General features: G+C 37.6%; 1 protein-coding gene across 8 annotated transcripts in view; it reads right to left on the bottom strand.

Moving 5' to 3' along the window:
• Positions 1-22,688, bottom strand: part of Lar (tyrosine-protein phosphatase Lar) — a 474,823-nt gene that overhangs the window by 105,336 nt on the left and 346,799 nt on the right. For all 8 annotated transcript variants that reach the window (XM_074091236.1, XM_074091242.1, XM_074091237.1 and 5 more), the window contains one exon: positions 12,241-12,420. In XM_074091236.1, the coding sequence (XP_073947337.1) occupies positions 12,241-12,420 (180 nt within the window). The remainder of the gene's footprint in view (positions 1-12,240; positions 12,421-22,688) is intronic.

Genomic DNA, 22,688 nt, shown 5'->3' with positions numbered 1-22,688 from the left:
TTTTTTACTCCGACTGTACCTTGCTTGGCCAATGAAATTTAATAGTAAAAAATATTTTTTTTTGTTCCGATCATATCTTGATACTGAAAGGTATTTTAGTTAAAATTAAGTAATTTAGTCGTTTGATCAATACGATTTGATCATGTAATCAGCGTTTAAACCAAAAACTAAGGTAACTTTATGTTTGATCTATAAAATAATATGTACGAACTTGGCGGGAAAACTGCTGTGTGCCAATAAAGGGGTGTTATACTTTGGGCATTGTTCCCTTTTTTTTTCGTATGCCTACCGTCCCAAAATTAAGAAGCGAATCGCTTAGATTTTTATCGAATACCATAGCCTAATGATTGTATCTTTAGATATTTTAATATCTGGCATTTTTTCCATAATTAGTTATTTTTCTCAAATAACAATAAAAGAAAAACTGTCCAATCATATACTAAATACTTAAAAACACTTCCAATTTAAACCACATTTGACACATCATCATCATCATCATGTCAGCCGAAAGACGTCCACTGCTGGACATAGGCCTCCCCCCAAGGCTCTCCACTCAGACCGGTCTTGTGTTTTTCGCATCCAACGCGATCCCGCGATCTTAACCATGACACATGATTATGATTGACACATGATGTTGTTGAATTGCATCTATTGTAGAAGCTTCTTGCAGTAAAGACGTAACATACGCATAAAGGGAATTCGCTCAAGTTTGTCTGTAAGAAAAGTTTAAAATTTAAACTGAATTTCTTGGAGTTTCCGCTAAAGTTTTGTGCGCAACTACATCTATACTACTACTTCTACAAGTTTACCTATTTTATTTAATGAATTCCGAGAAACAAATTAGTGAGGATGAGTTTCTTACTTGTAAGTAATTTACTTATTAGGTACACTTTAAGAATAAGAGTGATATTTCAAACAAATAATACTAGATAAGGGTTTCATATCACACCCCTCATTTGGGTAAAATTTCCTAACAAATGTGTGGCATAGTAAAAATCTTTAGCGTGTTTACACAAATAATATGAAAAGCAACCCCATTGTTACTTTTAACATGCTGGTATATGGAGCCGAAACTTGGACGTTCACGCAGAAGATCGTGCATAAGCTGCAAGTCACGCACATGGCGATAGGGCGGGCGATGTTGGGCATATCTCTCCGAAACAGATTCCGCAATACGGAGATCCGGAGACGAACAAGGCTCACCAATATATTCAAATTCAAATCATTTAGTCAGTATATTCGGGCGGAGAAACGTTGCTAGACAGGAGATGAGGTGGACCGACGACCTGGTCAAAGTGGCGGGAAGGTGCTGGATGAGGAGAGCACTGGACCGAGATGAGTGGCGAGCAATGCAGGATGCCTACACTTAGCATTGTGTGGCTATAGCTGAAGAAGAAGAGAAGAAGAAGAATCAATTTAGCCTACACGTTACGACACTGCTTACGAGCAAGAGTGATAATAAATGAAAAAGTACTCGTATTTCAAGGAATACCTACCCTCCTGCATGCGATAAGACCGCTATCTCCCGTGCCTCGCCCTCCTTGTTTCAAGTGGTCGCATTTATTCCCCGCATGTCAAGTCCTCTTTAATTATGGATAATTTATATTCAGATTAGAACGGCCGGCAGGTGGTGCGCGTGACTTGCTCGCTACAATTCATGGGAATGGGAATAGTTCGCCCGGATAGCACATATTTCCGCAGGAATACGTGGGGATTGGTCTAATCATACCTTTAATTTTAGAGGTGTATAGGATGAAAAGATGTGACGTGTGAATTTGGACGGAGCTAAAATTGTTTCAGCATCTGCTGGCATTATGTTGTGCTGGTTGCGGAGTCTCCTAACCAAGTATTGTCATACTTGCCAGGGAGTGCCGGTCACATTTTTTAACCGACTTCAAAAAAGGAGGAGGTTCTATGTTCCAATGTTTGTATTATTTTTTATGTATGTTCACCGATTACTCAGTCAATTGTGGACCGATTTTTAATATTTTTATATTTAAGAGCTAGGCTCTTGTCGGTGGAGTAATTTCAAGCTTATTCTACATTCCGCTCTTTCCTTCACATCTTTATATAATTAAACATTTATTTTTATTTTATTTGCTCCATATATGTCCTTCTTGTTCTTCCCCTTTTTCTTTTCCCTTCTATCTTTCCTTCTATTATAGTCTTAATGTAATTATCGTGCCGTAAGAGATGGCCTTCCCTCTCCTATTCTCAATTATTTTCAACAAAGATCTTTTTTCGTTAACCATAAAAACTTCTTCATTACTTTTCTTTTCTGTCCAGCTGATCTTTTCTATCCTCCTCCAACACCACATTTGGAACGCTTCCAACCTACCTGCTTTAGGTCTTAAAAATAATATTTTAGTTACATGTTAATTTATTGATCCGTATACGATTTGATATAATGGTACGATTATATTTCGCCAAAAACAAGACCGAACATATAATTAAAGTCGTATCGTACGAAACCACATGTCGTCAGCTCAATGTATGAAATCGTCACCTCAATATTATTAACCCGATCAATACAGTCTGCGAACCGGCGATATTCATAAGCTTGATTTACAATAATAGATATTAGTGGAGGTTTGGCTCTCGCATAATCCTAATAGACGGTCGTATGCCGCATGTCATAAGCTATAGTTGATTGCTATACTGTTTCGTGTATTTACGGCTATAAGATGTAAATTGCTTTGCTCGTAAACCGGTATTTGATTTGAGTCAGAGCAGTATTAAATGGATACAGTGAGGGTGTTAACGTATTGTTCGCTAAATAACAATTTCATGGTTAAAGGGATCCCATGCCCCAAGCCCCCAATGACCTTCGATCTGAATTCTTAAGTTTTCTAATGATTTTTGTAGCTTAATATATTAACAACAACGGCTTTAAGCAATATAGTATCCCATATTTACTTCAAAGTTCATTGTTTTCGAGATATTTGGCATCAAAGTTGAACAATATAAGGCCAAAAACCTGGTGTTCTGGCTTTATTAAACTGAGCTTTATTTTAATTTTTTTTTATTCGACTGGATGACAAACGAGCAAGTGGGTCTCCTGATGGTAAGAGATCACCACCGCCCATAGACACCTGCAACACCAGGGGGATTGCAGGTGCGTTGCCAACCTAGAGGCCTAAGATGGGATACCTCAAGTGCGAGTAATTTCACCGGCTGTCTTGCTCTCCACGCCGAAACACAACAGTGCAAGCACTGCTGCTTCACGGCAGGATTAGCGAGCAAGATGGTGGTAGCAATCCGGGCGGACCTTGCACAAGGTCCTACCACCTGCAAAAATTGGCATAAGGTTTAATCTCGGGCGGTCCAATTTGGACCTTACATGGTATGTAATAAAGTCAATTTTCCTGTGGTGTCTCATACTTTTGGATACTTTGGCTGCTACGGTACTTATGTCGGCTTGAATGATACCACCGTATTTGCAAGTTGAATTTGACATACTTCCAGTCTTCCAGTGGTCGCATTGACTTAAAATTTAGCATGCTTATGTAAATCAGAGGCGGTATTGCCTAACTTTTCTGAAGCTCGCGATCGCAATCAAATGACAGACTTCGCATACAAAAACTGTCATTTGATTGCGATCGCGAACGTCAGAAACGTTAGGCAATACGGCCTTTGGTGACAATACAATAATCTGGTAGTAACATCCTGGTGGTCCGGCCAGGATCGTCTCTGCAGGACGGAACTCCTCAACGGTTAATGGCCTCCAATTGAAATTTGGTACGGAAATGTAGTATGACAATTCAAGTCAACAAAAAAGCTTCTATTAAAATGAAATTTTTGATATCCGTTGATTGTACTCTTGATTCCCGATATTTATAAGTTATTCTAAAGCCGTTGCTATTGCCACAGCTTACGTCTAAGACGCCATTAGAATAGCGACGGCCATTACAACTTGGCCGTTAATCGGATCAGACTTGCGATAACCAATCAAAAGTTGCCACCAGGCTACGTGGTTTGCCGATGATAGCGTGTCTATCTATATATCTTTCTGTATGTTTTATTTGTTTGTTTATACTCTTTATTATACAAAATGGTTACAAAGAAAAGAAATACAAATAAAGAAAGAAAGAAAACAATGAAAGAAAGAAAATATTTATTCGTGACAATTACACAAACAAAACAAAAAGCCGATAAGCCGTGGTGGCCTAGTGGTTTGACCTATCGCCTCTCAAGCAGAGGGTCGTGGGTTCGAACCCCGGCTCGCACCTCTGAGTTTTTCGAAATTCATGTGCGGAATTACATTTGAAATTTACCACGAGCTTCGCGGTGAAGGAAAACATCGTGAGGAAACCTGCAAAAACCTGCGAAGCAAATCAATGGTGCGTGCGAAGTTCCCAATCCGCACTGGGCCCGCGTGGGAACTATGGCCCAAGCCCTCTTGTTCTAAGAGGAGGCCTGTGCCCAACAGTGGGACGTATATAGGCTGGGATGATGATGATAATGACACAAACAAAACATAGAAATAATTCTCAATAATATAGGGTCCTTTTATTATTATTTCGTATTAAGTTTTTTTTTAATGTAGATATATTATTAAAGCACTAATAATTAACCGACCGAATAATTAACAAGGTTTATTAAGGAATTCAGCCTCTATTTTATTAAAAACATAAAATAAACCATTTTTCGAATGAAAACATTTGTTTCGGGCGGGTCCACATGTAACGTTCGTACATTTAAAAGTTTCTTATAAATTTATGATTTCGGCTGGAAAAAATATATAAATAACAAAAATTATGCAACTAGAAATAGCTCCTGTTTCGTGTTCCCAATAGTACTTTGAAAAGCTGTTCTAGTTTTAATAATTATAAAATTAACGTCTCTTCACGCTTCGATAACATACAATACGAGCAAGACCGCAGCTTTCGTTAAAGTTTGTAAGTGTAGGTAAGGGTAAGCAAGGAAAGTATCGGATAACTTGTTCGTTAACGTATAGTTTCAACTTCAAGTGGATAAAGGTAACTCGCAAACTTGCAGTAAATAATCAATTTTCATATATGTACCTTGTAACGGCGGGGGGGAGTTGAACTTAGTTTAGTAAAGCCCCGCCACAGTAATGAGTGTGCAACCCAGTTTCGTCTTCGAACGCAAGGTGCTCGGTTTACGCGGCTAAGGAGTTCTGATAAAAAGTTTATATATATATTTTTTTAATACTGGCTCTTTTAAACAGTTTTTGCATTTTCGTCCTATGTGTAAAGTTTGTCTATCCGATTCGATGAAAAGCGCGATATACATGCGAACATTAAAAATATATAAAGTGAATAAAATATTGTTAAAGATATTGTCTTTTTATCGTAACGGACTAAAAATACATAGGATGTCAAGTGTCAATCTAATCTAAAAACTAAAAAAAATGAATCAATCAAAACCTAATGTTTCCTTTTTTGCAAAGAAAGTTCCAAGCGGGTTAATCTTATGACGCATCTTTATTTGGAACTAGCTGTTGCTCTCTGATTCGCTCCCGTTGATTTTTTCTATATTTTCTTCCATAAAAACCTTCTCCTGACAATAGCGAACACAACAAAAAAATAATTAGCGACATCGGTCCAGCTGTTCCCAAGTTTTGCGCTTAGCATATATATATATAATATAGAAGAAGATAGGTTTGCAGGCCGATCTATTATCCAAGTAAAAATTTTGATTTAGTTTTGCTATGTTAAAATTTAAAAAAGTACACAAGTAGTCATTAAATGTAAAAAAATTACATTGGGTTATATTTAGGAGGTTGAAATGCAACCAAGCCTGCAAGTTACGACCCTGTCTACGAGCAAGTGTGATGAAAAAAACCTTAATGTTTCGCGTAAGGATGATAAACGACGTGTTACATTTACTAAGCCGTGTAGGGTCATGTCATCTAGATCGTGACTTCAGAATCACCCCGCATTTTGGCCGTTCGTAACATTCTTCCCGCTTCCAAAGGCGGCAAATGAAGACGACCGTGTGACGTAAGATGATTGCAGCCTCGCGGTCAGCCCCATTTAAAGTTCGCCGTAGGGATGCTCCGTCTATGACATTGAAAACATCGATGTTTGCAAATATATTTAATTTTTATTATTTTATTTCATTTCTTTATTTTATTTGTGGCAGGTAATGGTAATGTCACGAATAAATATTTTCTTTTTTCTTTGTTTTATCATGTCACTGCCGTAATTATATGAGTTAACCATAATATTTTTGGGGATATTGCAAATTCGCCTATCTGCCATGCGTAAACATCGCTTATTTGTACAGGGGATAGTTTTAGATATATTCTACTTTTTGAGGCCTTTAAAAAGTTACTATACTTTCATAAGTATCAAAAATATCAACGCTGGTCGCTAATTCCTATAATGAATATTCATTGTAGAGTCACCTGCATAAATATCTGCAACAGGAGAGCGTGCAAAAATATCTGACACATCCAGTCAGTCGGTCAGTAGACCGTAGAATAAGATTCTGATTATATAGATATTTATGCACGCTTTGTTTTGTCAGATATTGGTGCTGGTGACTGTACCGTTACGTTTCATTTTGTATTTGAATACGCTAATATAATTCAAAACAGTTCTGTACAATGAATGGATAACATCAACTTAATCAATGGATACAACATTTTCTTACACCAAATATTTAAAGAATATCGATATTTCTAGTGATAGTCAAAATACCACAAACAGGACTTATCACGCCAAAACACACGTGTAATATTTACTTCGACGTTTTGACCACATTACAGTGGCCGTGATCACGTGTAGACCACGGCCACTGTAATGCGTCGAAGTAAATATTACACGTGGGTTTTAACGTGAACGGTATATGTAAGTGAAAATCACGAAAGTTTAAAACGGTTATATTTCTAACAAAAGCGTATCCATAGATCAGAAACATCGACGTTTTTAATAACATCACTAGTTCGCGGTGGCTTGACCTACATTTGGTTGAAGCTAGCCGATTCGATATCCCAGACTTGTTCAGTATGGAGCTTGATCGAGTGTTTATGTCTTAAATAGGTTCTCGGCGGACGTAAATAGCTGTCGCTTAGGTGCAATCAATAGTGCAATAGTATTTGCATACGGCAAGTGACATTGACGTATGTACAATGGACAGTGAAAAGACGGCTGAATTGTACTACCACAGTTCATAATCATCAATACGTCAATCTATAGCCTCTTAAGCAGAGGACCGTTGGTTCAAACGTTGGTTCGGCTCACACATCTAAGTTTTTCGAAATTCACGTGCAAAATGACATTTAAAATTTACCACGAGCTAAAACGGTGAAGGAAAACATCGTGAAATCCTCCATAACTGCGGCCCCAGCCCACTCATTCTGAGAGGAAGCCTGTGTCCAGTAGTAGGACATATAACAGGCTGGGACGATGTTGATGATGGGTCAAAGATAAAGCAATTTGTTCAATAATAACTGTCATCTCCCATCCAACCACGTGAGATTCGATGAGATTCAGTTTCATGTGTTCGACCCCCCTCCCTAAACACCTCAAGTAATTTGCCGATGCCCCTTACTCGCTAATCCCTTCAAACATTTGCACAATATCCCGCTTCAAGCACCTTTCAAAGCACACTTCACAAATCATTATTCAAAGGCGCAACACCGTTCCAGCAATCCTAGCTTGTTACCTACAAATAACTGTATTCAATTTGTTCCACTTTGAGCCAGGAACGGTGCCCCGGTGTCAATAGCCAAGTGCAGCAATAAAATGTGACCGCTGCCTCGCTTGCAACCAAGTGAACTGCTGTTGAAGTAGGGACGTCCAATGTTTAGTCGCCACAATTGGTCATAAGGATTCTGCGATTTGTCAGTGGAAGGATGATACTAAATGATTATATATTTTTTATATTTATTTATAAATCACTTACACATTATAATAGTTTAACACTTAGGCATTGAGCAAAACAAACACCTAAGAGAAATATGAAAAAGGTAAAACAACACAAAGTTAACTGAAATATACAGAATGATACAAGTGCATCATGGACACTCAGAAGCGCCAAAATTCTACGTAGGTGTACACACTTCTCCAGCGACCAGCAAATACAATACAATAAGGGCTATCGCGTATGAATTCGCCGCTAGAGGCGCTAGTGTAGCGTGAGGTCTCCGAAATGTCAAATCTCATAGTTTTTGGGTGAGCTACGCGGGTTTATTCATAATTAAAATAATTTTGTGAATATTTTGCATTACCTGAAATTAATTATGGCAATAATGCGTTACGGGGCAATGAGTGTTTTGTCTTTCGGAAACTTTTGTCCTCCCTTTTTTTCCGAACAAAACGGGACTACGCAACACTGTGGTTGCTCGATATTTTTATGGTACGGTTTTAAGGTTTATTAAATATGTTATTAATCTAAACTTTGTTTTCACCCCCGTATTAACCGACTTTGAAAGCCACACTTAAAACCTCACGCAACAGTGGCGCCATCTAGAAAGACAAAAAACGATAGCCCTCATTGATACGTGCAAGTTTTAAAGCAGAAAATTTGGATTTCCTAATGGAATTTGAAAGTTATAAGTACTTTCAGACTCATGTAGAAATGATGGCAGTTGAAATTGGAAAGAAGCAATAGTTAGAGTAAATTGAAAGTAAGTAATCTATGTAATAATGAACAATCTTAATAGTTGTGGTTTCTACATTAGTAAGTAACTCTTTTGAACTGTTTTTAATTTAACCTAGTGGTTTGACCAACCACTAGTGGTTTGCTCTAAAGCAGAGGATCGTGGGTTCGAACCCGGGCTCGCACCTCGACTTTTTCTGTATTTATGTGCAGAATTACATTTAAAAATTACCATGAGCTTTAAAAAAGTGGAATGTTATAAGTTTGACCGCTATGTATGTCTCTCTCTCTCTCTGTCTGTGTGTCTGTGTCTGTGTCTGTGTGTGTGTGTGTGTGTCTGTGTCTGTGTCTGTGTGTGTGTGTGTGTGTGTGTGTGTGTGTGTGTGTGTGTGTGTGTGTGTGTGTGTGTGTGTGTGTGTCTGTGTGTCTGTGTGTTTGTGTGTGTGCGTGCGTGCGTGCGTGCTGTCTGTCTGTCTGTCTGTGGCACCGTAGCTCTTAAAGCATGCGGTGTTAATTGAAAGCAGGTTTTCTAGCGCTGGTTCTTAGACATGTTTTATCAAAATCGGTTCAGCAGTTTTTGAGATATTGAACTTTGAAGTGACAAAGTCGGGGGCTTTCCAACTTTTTGTAGGCTAAGTTAGTTATTAATTTAATGAAAATGGCGTGGCGTCCAACGACACTAAATATAGATTAGGCACATACCTAGTCGCTCTGGGTGGTTTAATAATTACTACAATGTTGAGTTTACCAAGAAAACGTATGAAATTTAAATGTGAAAAGCTTGTCAGTCTAATGCAAGCTCAAAACGGGAGAAAGCACTGCGCGCAATAAGAATCACGTATTTCGCAGACAGTTATTAAATTAAAAAAAAATCTTATTTCATAACGAGACTGTTGGAAAGAAAACCCATAAATAAAACCAAGTATCCTATGTAAAAAGCTTTGAAATATTAAAGTGCAATAAAAATATGTTAGCGGCGGCTGGCCGCAATACTATTATTGCTTCCTTTCTCAACTCCAAAGGAAGTTTCGCGAAATATGAAACTCCGTGCCATAATTATGTTCAGCGTTACATATTACGCTTCGGGTAAATATAAATATTATTGTTACTTCCCGGATATATTAAGCGTGTTGATAATTTTCAGACATAAAGTTTTTGAATAAATAATAACTTGAGCTTACGAACTCGAAGTTAAAAGAAATTAATGAGTTTTTCCCTGAAATTCAATATTACGAAATTAGATATGACACATTTTGATGTTTGGCCAAAACGTTTCAAAGGCACGGTTCCACGAATAAGTAAGTGAGCATTGCCGTAATTTTAGAATTTTCCATTTCGACTTCGCGTCGAAGCTTTGATGAAAAGTAACAATGAACCTGACAACAGCACCGCGGGTTATAAAAGCAACTTGTATGATTTAGTGATGAAGCTCAAAGTAACAAAATATTCAAGCACAGAATATAATTGCACTTTCAACTCTCACGTAGCACTTTCGGTTTTTGATTACAAAACATAGTACTGACATATTTATCTATTGACACGGTCACATTTTGTGCCAAACCTGTTGAAATCTTTGATCATGTATTTTTTAGTAAAATTAGCATAAATGTCAAAGTGACAGTTACATTAACAGAAGCTTCACACTCGTTTGTGAATAAAAGGGAACGTACCTTTTACGTAAATACGAATGTCTCGCTTGCAATAACGTAATTCAATATGAATATTCATAACTCATTAAAGTTACCTTAATTACGGCCTACACCAGCCTCTTAAATATCGTGTAGCATCGCAACTCGCTAATTCCCCAAATATATACAGAAGTTGTGTGCTTTGTCCCGGAACAGAGTTGAAATATGACATAATTATCACGATTTAGTCGTCAATTACTCGACTCGCGCTCCGTAAATCGAGAACTTAAGACGCGACAATAATTCTTCTCATTTACAACAGAAATTGTCGCTGTATTATATCGCTCGGGTCTGTCGTTAGTTGCAATTTAGAGAGCCTCATTATCGGGCAAACGTCGTCCGAGGGTGGTTTTAATGCTTATTTATTGAAAGGCTTCTGTCTTCGCGGTTGGTCGAGTTATTTCCGGCGGGATCACTGTGTCAGCGCGGGGAGTTTTATGTGGCCGAGGGTCGTAACGCTAAGCCACAATGAGAACAAACTTCCGACCGCGAAAGGTGCAATCCTTTTTAAACTTTTGCCCCAGCAGAGGTTGCGTTCTAACGTTCTTGGCTAGCAAAGTTGACTACATTATTAACTTTTATTATGTCCTTGGCATTGAAAATGGAGTTGAATGGCACTTCACGCGGCAGTTTCTACGAATTCTGAGGTATGTAATTATATTTCGTGTTGGCTGCTAGTTGACATGTAAATTTGTTTCGCGTAATAAGCGGTGAAATCCTTCTTTTATTGTGTTAGTCTTTCTCGTTGCTAGGTAAGCGGTGTCTATGTATTTGGATAGGACAAGTGTACAAATACGCTATGTCGCTAACATAAATTGTTGAGTCACTGTGAAATGTTGTCACTTTAACATTGTTAACAGGATTGTAATATACTAACAAGCAATTATCTCTAATTTATTGAATCAGGTGTCATTTTGCAGAGATTCATATCAATAAACTAGTATAAACAATTACTTTGCTAATTCGCGATCTTGCGGTAGCTATAATACCTCTGTACAACCTAACCTTTTAAGTAAATCTATTGTAGCTCGAAATGATTCGTGTAAATATATGTACACACGGCTGCGGTCACCAGTTCCTTTTTCTTTTAACTTAGCTGGACACGGTACCACGTGTCTAGATTGTTTAAGAATAAAATCTATATCTGCAAGACAGAGTGAGACTGTCTTTCTTTCGGTAAAAATGAGAGTGTTCCGAATGACAATATGCACTTTGAAATCAATATGCAATATGCGACTGCGAATCGCGTCATTCTCTAAAGTGGAAAGTCTGCCTTTACGTCGGTGTAATATTGAGAATCTTACTGGCACTTTTCCTTCATTCAAATAGAGTGGTTCTTTCTAGTGTAAGGTATCAGACAGCTACGATCGTATGCCAATGAAATGAGCTACAATTTTTACTAGTATTTCAAAGAAATCAATTGTTTGTCTATCTGCTTAAACCACGGAACCGATTTAGATGAAATTTGTTATGGTAGTTAGAGAACCTGGGAAGGACATAGGATGGTTTAATTCCGGAAAATAGTATTCTCGAGGAATAGCGATAAACGAATTCGTTGCAGAAGATTGACGATCTAAGTCTTATACTTTATAAACTGTATGTCGAAGAAGAGTTAAAAACAGTAGATGCGTATTTATTTAGTTAGTTTAATTAAACGAAAAAAAAAGTTCTGCAACAATATGTCTGAAAAATTACTACGAGTACACGAAGGAAACGTGCATTGAATGTTAAGTAAAGGTAGTTATTAGGTTACAAAAACCCGCCATCTATTAATACAATGAGGGTGTCTGTGATAGGTTAGTTGGCACTAGTATCGTAAGATCTGTTTGTCAACTTTGACATTTGCGTCACGTTTGTGATTAAATAACTAAATGAGCCAATCACAAGTAAGACTGACGTCAAACGGACCTCATGACACTAACGCCATCTAGCGATACTTCGCAAAAAACCTAAACTGAAATCAGCGCCATCTATGACTCACCTTCGAAAACAGTAAGGGTGGCGACAGCAGTAACGGCGTCGCCTACGCCGTTCTCCGCCACGCATTCGTAGGTCGCATCGTCACGTTGCGCCCGCACCGGCTCTATCCTGAGGACCGCTCCGTTCGCCCCGGGGTCCGTCACTTGGTCCATGCCAGAAACTTGATAACGGGACTGCATACCTGGAAAAAAGAGATGTGTTAGCTACGAGACAAAGACAAATTTCATACGTTTTTTAGTAAAATTGCGCGGAGCTAGCGAGGTGAATTGAATTGGGACACATTCGCCACTCATCGTCCTCCCGCGCTGGTCCTACTCTATGACATAGCATACTGGGAGATTCAGGAGACGTAAGGAGGACCAACCCTGTAGGGTGTACCCTCAGTAACTTATAATGATTGTTTACAATCATATTTAATTAAAGACTCCACACTTTTAACTGCAGACTGACCAAGCCCTTAGTAAATACTTAATTTGATACTTTTTGTTTTCAACAATTCAATACAATAGCTCTTTATTGCACACCGACACATAGTAAGCAGTATAGAAAACACAGGTATATAGAGATTTACCAAGGTAAGCAATGGGCGGCCTTATCGCTCCAGAGCGATCTCTTCCAGGCAACCTTTACAATAAACAGAAAGGAAGGAATACATTTACGCAGGTGGTGCAATTTACAGTAGATTAGAGCAATATCAAGAATACATAAAACTAGCTATACAATATACATACACAACAAATACAAATAGATAGATAGGTAGACAAATAACATTAACAACATATGAAAAAAAAAACTAACTATACCATTCATACGCGAGATGACACATAGCTTCAACATTAAAAATAAATAAAAACACTAATCTCACTAATCATCATCATCATGTCAGCCGAAAGACGTACCCCCAAGGCTCTCGACACAGACCGGTCTTGTGCTTTCCGCATCCACCGCGATCCCGCGATCTTAACCAAGTCGTCACCAATCAAACTCACTAATACTAGGAGTAGAACGATAACAGTAGTCTATAACTGAATCTGGTAAGGTTGGTCCTGCTCACGTCTCCCGCCCGAATCATCCTATATGTTTACAGTCGCAAAAAGAAGGAAATAGTTTTTTTTTTTATATATATTGACTAGCGCTTGACTTCTATCTGATCTGATGATAGGTGAGGCGAAGACGAAGCTATCTGATTCAGTAAAAAAACAGTGCTATTCATTCAGGCCTTGAATATCCCTAAATAATATTTACACAAAAGCACAGACGTACCTACACCAAGACGGTAACAGTTGTTATTGTTTCCCTTAATTTCCCGAAAATAAAACTTATACTGGAACTAAGCACTGTGCAAAAGACACTCTTTAATGGCTTTCCCATCACGCTACCAAAGTAGAAAGGCTCCGTATACTGCTGAATGACAGTAATTAAGGCACACGGCGTTATTCACGCACCGAAATGGTTTCGTTATAGCAGAGGCTATTGCTGTTGGGTGTCCTGGTCATTGAAGGCTACCCCATATTCACGAAATGACGCTTGAAATCATCACTTGGGTAATTGGAATCCCATCAAGAACATACATTTTGAAATTGGAGAGTTCGATTTTAGGAATGTGTGTGGCCGATAAATGAACTGAAAACTAATTTCGGGCTAGTTCTGCAGAAACACAACTCCGATAAGTCAAAGCTAAATTTATACTGTCTTACGACTTAGATTCGTATTTTTACAATAGTAAAATATAGGTATACAAGGTATTAATTGAATCTTTGAAAATCTTTTGCTCGTAAGCGAGAGTAGAATCGATAACACTAAGGGGCTGTTTCACCATCCATTGATTACGTAGTATTAACTGACGGTTAAATTTGATGCCGTCTCTATTTGTTTTGTTCGAATAGACGTAGACGGCATCACATTTAACCGTCAGTTAAAAGTAATCCGTATATCTAATAACAGTGGTGAAACAGCCCCTAAGTATACTTTTGCGTATATTTTTTAAAATACCTTTTTCACTGTGCCCAGCCTTAAAGTTGTAAGTGCAGCATACGCCAATTTAATTTAAAAATTGATATCCATACCAGTCCATACCAAATTTCAGTCACTAGAATAGGACGAAATTCGACTTGCGAAATTGAAACACAATTTATATACGAACCTTGCAAATTAAATAAAAGCTTTAGGTAGCAATTACAGAAAGAAGACTGACCACGACGGCCAACTGAAGTAAATAAAACACGAGATGCATCTCGGAAATCTAAAGCAAAGTAGTTAGGAGTATCATTAAAAACCACGGAATGCATAGAAAGAGAACGCCGAGGTAAATCTCAAAACCATTGTTGACTGTTCGTATTCCTCCTTTTCGAGTCCAACAAAGAATACGTAATTTTCAATGAAAAATTTAAAACGTTAGGGGTAATCTCCTAGTTCCTTTGTAAAGCACCCTTGCACTTTACATTTTCCGCACTCAAGATTGCAACAAAAACAACGCGTCGGATTGCGTCCTCCGCAACTTGTAACTCGAGGGGGTTAAGTTTAAATTGCTGTAGCAGTTGTGAGGATAAGTTGGCCGTTAAAGTTGGATTCGATGAGCAGGGCTGCCAATTAAGTGTGGGTATAATGTTTGATCATTTTTATTAAGTGATCGATATTTTTTTTAATTTATTCAATCAGGCGTTTAGTTCATTCACCGATATTTATGCCGGACTACCTTACCTACTACAATATTATTAACCTGCGGGTTGCAGTCATCATAAGCTGGAAGATGTCCCTCCACAACAAACAACGCCCCCGACAACATACCACTTGCATTCACCGCGTTCCCGCAACTCGTGATGTCGTGGGTCCACCTAGTGGGAGGCCTGCCAACATCGTCGCCACTCGACAACTTTTTTCCGCCTTCAATAACCACTTTCATATCCTTCAAGCTGTTTGTAGGTATGTATTTGTTGTAATGCAATAAATCTATTAATTTTCAAATTCGATAGTAAATAGGATTTTTACGTAAAAAAACTATTTGTCTCTTGAACTTGGCTAATAAATATTAACAGCGATCTCAAGGACGTATAATTCCCGTCTTCCATTTGGCAACCCTGCAAGGACGACAGAGTTAAATCGCCACTCGCTGTATGTGCCAAGGAAATGTATCTCACAACAAGTGAGAATAATCGGGCTGTCGTCGTGTGACCGCGGTTTTAAACCGCCGGTTTTACTCCGCGGGAATTTCCTTTGACTTTTGCGGAGTTCTTCAAGTGGATGTACTTGAGATTCGATTTAGTTCGTGTGTTGGCTGGTGCCGTTGGATGAAGCGATTTGATATTTATGCGTTTTTCATTATTGTTATGTTTAAAGAACTCCCATATAATAAGATATAATACTTCAAATGAGAAAGTTTGTGAGTATTTATGTGTATATGTATGTTTGTTGCTCCTCCACGCTCTAACGGCTAGACGGATTGGAATGAAATTTGGTACGAAGATAGCTGGATATCTGGAATAATACATAGGCTACTTTTCATCACGATATTCCCACGGGATCGGGATAAAATCTTGAAATCCCAATTACTTTCTTATGACCAATAAGGAGAAGCGATATGTCACTGGATAGCTTATTCTATGTTCTAAAACTTTTACTACGGCAGGTAGTTCAACATCTTTGTGTGAAAAAAGTTATCGCTGCATAAAAATAGGTCTTTTCGATACTAAGTAACTTCCTATACGAGTATGTTGATGATTTTGTATCATGATTTTGTTTTATGCGTTTTCATATTTTTTACACAGCGATTCGAGATTGCCCGCCGTACAAAAAGTTGTATAATATAAAAAAAAACTTTCCAATTACATAAGGCTTGTCGTCATTGGTTCCTAGGCCAGAGTCCATACAAATCTGCCCATCCTCCTTTGGCACGGTTATTTTTAATGTAACTTTAGTGAAATCCACAACGTATTTTAAAATTTCAATGCAGATTTAGTGAAATCTCGGAATGATTTAAACGTGAGAAGCCGCGAGTAAACACAAGTATTATCATAAAACGACTTATTACTATGAAGAATGTACGTAGTCGGCATCCAGAGATAAAATACATCTGGCCATCCTAATATCCCCAAATATATGTACATCCCGTATTGTGATTAATTTGTCTCGAACGCGAAAAAGCGAACAATAAGCGATTAATCAGTTGCGCGCCACCGTCATTTGTTATTGCCACAAAATGCCCGAATTCTCATACACTAGCCAAGATTGTGCTGGAAAATTTATTACTGTAATCATTGTTCTAGGGGTGATGTGAGTGTTTTTTTCTATCTAGTTTTTCGCCGCTCCACAGATAGCTAAATTGTGAATGGTGATGAAAATGTAGGAGAGAAATCGGAGCACATTTATTACAACACTGGTTGTTTGGACGCCGTTCGGAGTAAAAACTACTTTTCTAACTGTAAGTGAAAAATATTCCATGTTTTTTAGTTAGAGTGAACCTTTAACTTTTTTTTTATGGTATAGGGGAAAACGAGCAGGCGGATCGCCTGATGGTAAGCGATTACCGTCGCCCATGGACACCTGCAACACCAGAAGAGTCACAAGTGCGTTGCCGGCCTTTACTTTGCTATGCCGTGATCACACATGAAGGCAGTTACATCTGAGTGACATTATACGTGGTTTGATGCTTAGCCCGTCGGTCTCTAATTCCAATGTAAATACATACCTTGATTTGTTCAGAAACGACTCTGTGGTCAGCTTTGAGAATGACCTCCTTTAGTTTGAAACACGCATCTTAAGTTTTATTTGCAGTACCTAGTCGGTTCTGTGTGACATAAGTGGAACTGAAGGAAGGAGGATTTTACATTAAACCATATATATGTCGCATAGAAACATGTAACTTTCTTGCACTTGTGGATCGTGGAGTAAAAAAGTAAAAGGTGGTTAAATAATTATTATATATAGATAAAGTAAAGTCGGATTCGATCGTTTATATCAAAATGTAACTTTCATTTCAGAATATAATCATGGCATGGTTGAAAGGAATTTACTCCTAAATAATAAATGAAGTCTAGTAGTGCAGAATTATCTAGAAACTTGAGATTCCACAGAAAATACGTTAAAGCTCGGATAATGGACTCAAAGATTTAGGAAATCTGGGATCTCCTTACAACGAATTCCTAACCGAGTTAGAGAGGGTTGTAAGCTTCGCAGGACAGAATTATAAAAGATAAAAGGTTTAAGATGCTGAGATGGAGATGAATATCAACGATTGAATTATGTCACGTAATTAATACAACTTGTTATTTTTAATTTCAATAACTTTAATAACCAACGCTTCCTCTTTCGATTCGTTCGCGGAGGACTTTCCTCCCTCAACGGTTATCTGTTCTTCGAGAGATGTGGCCCGCTAATTGCCACTTCAACTTGCATCTTCCATCTGTGTGGGTGACTTTAGTTCTTCGGCAAATTTCCGTATTCTGGATTCTATCGCGCAAAGAAACTCCGAGCATAACTTTCGAGATATAAGATTTAATAAGGAGTGCTTGTACTCGCTGTATACGGAATCATCATTTTAATTAGTGTTCCTGTTATAGGAAACACGCGGTAGATATTAACGCTCCATCTGTATCAAATCAAGAGAATGTTAGAGTATGTTAATCCAATATCTTTGATCATCTATTTCTCTACCTTGAACTAAATTCGATAGAGCTTACACAATCCTATTAAAATGCTCAAATAGAACATTTCCCAAAGCCATATCGAGCACAATAAACTTTTATAGTCGGCTTTCGACCTGAAATTAGGTTAATTAAAGAGAAACATTGATGTGGCTGCATCGTACAAATGGCTGTTAAGGAGACCATTAGAGGCTGTAATACACTGTCATTTTTACAGAACGACATCTATAAAATACAGACTGTAATGACGCTATAACTTGAGGATTTTGGACTTTCGAGAGCTTGGGTTTTTATTGGAAGCTGTATAGTGCTTGCATGAATGAATACTAGCAGATAAATATAATCGTATTAACTAAGTATACGACTCAAATATTGAATGGTTGGCACATCAACCAGTTATTACTCGTTGTGTCGAGTTTGTAACAATCTTATTTCTTGCTGCTATTCCACTTAATTTCATTTGTTTTGTTGCATTTTCAATCGAGAGAAGAGTTTCTATTCTTAGTTTCCGGGATAAAATTACTCAAAAGGATCATTGTGAAACTCCATGTTTCTAAAACGAGGTGGCAGAATACGTCAAAAGATATGTTCGTACACAATTTGCATGGAACAGGACAAAACATGATTATTAATACTTAGTTTTATAATTTCTTGGGTCGATTGCTTTAAAAATAAGTGTTTAGAATTAGAGGTTGTACAAAGGAAATATATTTCATAGCCGAATTACGCCATGGCAATTTTGTCAAATCAAAACCTGCCATACCTACTCTTGCTTCAAATGTCCTGTTCAACGTTCATAGTTTAATTGGAAGAGATCCCTTTAAGGTTCATCTTTGTACTCTTGTTTCTCTTGTATGCGTTAATTTTGTTTTTTACTTACAATATAGAGTCAATTCAGTCAAGTCAGACGACCGGATGGCCAAGTGGTTTGAGAACCTGACTACGAAGCTTGAGGTTCCGGGTTCGATTCCCGGCCGGGGCAGATATTTGTATGAATAATACGAATGTTTGTTCTCGGGTCTTGGATGTTCATTATGTATTTAAGTATGTATTTATTTAATTTTATCTATATAAGTATGTTTATCCGTTGCCTAGTATCCATAGTACAAGCTTTTATTTATTTTATTTTATTTATTTATTTAATTCAGATTCGTACATACATCCTACTTCCTACTAATATTATAAATGTGAAAGTTTGTGAAGATGTTTGGAGGTTTGGATGTTTGTTACTGAATCACGCAATAACGGCTTAACGGATTTACATGAAACTTGGCGTACAGATAAACAAAGATCTGCATTGAGACATGGGATACTTGAGATCCCGTTAATGCGTTCCCGTGGGATAATATTTTAAGTTTGAACAAGAATAGAGGGCACTGTCACTCTCAAGATGACGTGACATGTTAACTTGGTTTGCAATCAGTAGATGGCGTTGTGCGAGCGAACGTTGTCCTTTCAAATTGTTACCGGAACCTTTTTCAGGCCAAACTCCAAGACATTTATTTATGGCGTTGCCACGGCAACAAGATTCAAAATTGCACAGGCATAATATACAACGATTCAGTTCAGACGGCATTAAGCTAATTCTAATGCGGGCGAAGCCGCGGGTTAAGGTTAGTAACTTAAATAATTATGTAATAGTTTATAATATAAGGGCCAACTATAATATCTGACATCAATTAACTAATTGTTCTTACCTTAATCCGGTCTAACGACCATAAAATATAATGTATGCCACCTCATAACTATAAAATTTACAAACAAAAGCAAGGACCTAGTCCTTTGGCGCATTTGAAAATAAATAATTTTGAATTTTTTGGCCCTAATGGTGACTCAACTCCAAAAAAAAAACGACCATAATTACAATACCTATAAGCAAGGTGGCAAAAGTAAGCATTAGAATACGGTACGCCGAAAAATATCAAGTTTGTATTTTGTATATGTCAGAGCATTTTGTAGGGGAGAAGATTGCAGCCAATCTACGTGAAAGTCACGCTTGTCGCTTGTCTCGCGTTCAGGGTTGCCATAGATTCAATATACGCTTTTTATTTCACTATTAATGTCACGTAGAAGGACCCAAGCCCTCTCATTCTGAGAGGAGGCCTGTGCCCATCAGTGGGACGTAAATAGCCTGGGCTGAGATGGAACATTGTTGTCTATTAAGCTTTAATGACTGGATTGGTAAAAAAAAATACTAGTTTTACGAACGTCTAAAAATACTCAATGTGTTCTGATTTCAAACATTTCAAAATTTGCTTTGTTTTGTTACTTCGATCTATTAACAGAAAGATATTGTTTACACGCTGGCTGACATTAAAAATACTAACAGTATTACAAAATCCTTTTAATGTCTTTCTTAATAAATAAAAAATGGCTATTGTACGAAACGGATCTCCCTTTTTCTATTAAAAATGAAAATATCAGCAATCGTATAACGTAAACGTTGAAAAAAAACATAAAATATATTCAACAGGCTGGAAATTCTAACTTCCTCAGCAAAAAAAAACTTTCTCCCAACGCTGGCAACACGCGTAATCCATCATGGCGGCGCGTCGACGCGTCGCCTGATTGTCAATCTTGAAGTGACTTTGTTCGCGTAGATTTTATTGCTCAGCTTCTTGGGAACTGGCGTGGAAATTGTTTGCGATGCGTTGCTTACACGCGTCGGGGAGGCAATTGGTACGGCTTAATCAATGCAGAACGATAATAAATAGGAAAAGAAATTTGTTGGGCACGCATTTTGTCTAATGGAGCCTTCGTACTCGTGTTTTGGTCATTGCGTCTCTTTTGTTCACATGGCAATTCAATTATGTATCCTTTTCTTGAGGAATAGGTGAATTGTTGTCGAAGTGCAAGCTTAACAAATAATATTGCAAGGAAGAAAAATATATACAAAAATGACACAATAACATTTGGCAAAACGAAATTAAGTTGCCGAAGCCACATTGCGTTTGTTTTCTTAAAAAAAAAAGTATAAGAAAGAAAGAAAGATACTTAGACAAAGGAACTTAACGTATTGTCAGAAGCAATGGCTAATTGCAACTAAAATATTCAGAAGTTGTTGTAGTCAAATTATTTATCAACTTTTTTGCCTCACTCACAATCACACTATAACTAAATCCTAATACTTGAGTTAATCTTCAAACTAGAAAACAAAGAATTATCCAGACTATTTGGAATTATCTAAGAATTGGCAACCATTAAAAGATAGTGAAGAGTCTGTAGAGCCTTGTAGAGCTACGTGTAGAGCGTGTAAACAGTTCGGCAGCGAGGCGAAAGTTGAAAACAAAGAAATATGGGCTTTTTCCTTGTTTATGACAGGGGCGGGGGGGTAATTGTATGAGTGAATGACAGTCAGCGGGAATCGGAATTGTAAACAACTACCTTTATTACTATGCGTTATCCACGGAAACTATATCGATTTTATACTATAGCTATATTGATACAATTGTAGTTGATCTGTGACCTCTTTCACGCCACATTATTTTTTTTTTATTCGTCTGGATGGCAAACGAGCAAGTACGAGTAAGTACGGCAAATCCAGCTATTTCGTATTTTTTTAAGGAATACGCTTGTAAACCCGTAAGCGGGTTCCCTGGTGGCAAATAGTGCTTACTGTAAGCACTATAATAAATAAAATAGGCCACTAAATCCTACTGCCAATAGGTAGAATGCGAAAGTTTGTGAGTATAAGCATAAAATAAATAAATATCATGGGACACTTGACACCAATTGACCTAGTCCCAAACTAAGCAAAGCTTGTACTATGGACACTAGGCAACGGATAAACATACTTATATAGATAAATACATATTAAACATCCAAGACCCGAGAACAAACACGCGTGTGTATGTTTACTTCTTCACGCTAAAACGGCTAGACAAATTTGGATGACATTTCGTACGTAGCTAGCTAGACATCTAAATTAATCTGACGGATAAATGTCGTCTCTGTTTGATTTGTTCGAATAGACGGCATCACATTGATCCGTCAAATAAATTTAATCAATAGATGGTGAAACAGCTATTAATTTAAATTTTATATATAAGCTATTAATTCGTATTTTGATGCGTAAAAGCGTGTTCGTGGCATTTCAAATCAAACAAATACCATCACGCAAGTGTTTAAAAAACCACGCATTAAACGTACACGGGTAAAGCCCGCAAGCTCTTATTCTACCCTCAAGCTAGCTCCAAATTTAAACTCTATTTTACACAAGAAAAGGTGGTTTTTCCAAATTCAGGACAGGATATTAGAGGAGTATATGAAAGTCAAGTTCGTGTCTAAATAATAACGAAAATTTATAATTAGATCACGTGACGCATGTCGGCTTGTCCGCAAACAATTTAATCATAATAGTTGCATAGCGAACCAGTGAAGCATTATGTTTTTCATTTGCTACATTACTTTATAATATTGTATTTGCTATGAATACATAAATTACTAGTCTCGTTGTTGTTTTAACGGATTGATAACTTCGGCAATGGAATTTAAACATGAATAAGGTTTTGTAAAATCGCACATAAAACTGAAACTAACTAATGAATTATAAACAATTACTTTGTTTACCCGCGACCTGACGATCCTCCTTTTATTATTTGACGGCATGACTAATAATATCCCTGCCAAGTTCATCATCATGTCAGCCATAGGACAAAGGCCTCCCCCATAACCTCCAGTTGCTTCATGCCGAGTTACAGGTTTCTAATAGATGTAGGTAAGGTACACGATGAAATCGAAAATACAAATTGAGACATGGATGCACAGAAAAACCAGAAAAAGAGACCAGCGCTGGGAATCGAACTCAGGT

Source organism: Choristoneura fumiferana, chromosome 8, assembly GCF_025370935.1.
Source record: "Choristoneura fumiferana chromosome 8, NRCan_CFum_1, whole genome shotgun sequence".
NCBI classification, from domain to species: Eukaryota; Metazoa; Arthropoda; class Insecta; order Lepidoptera; family Tortricidae; genus Choristoneura; species Choristoneura fumiferana.
The sequence above is the reverse complement of the archived record's forward strand: the minus strand, read 5'-3'. Positions and strand labels throughout refer to the sequence as shown.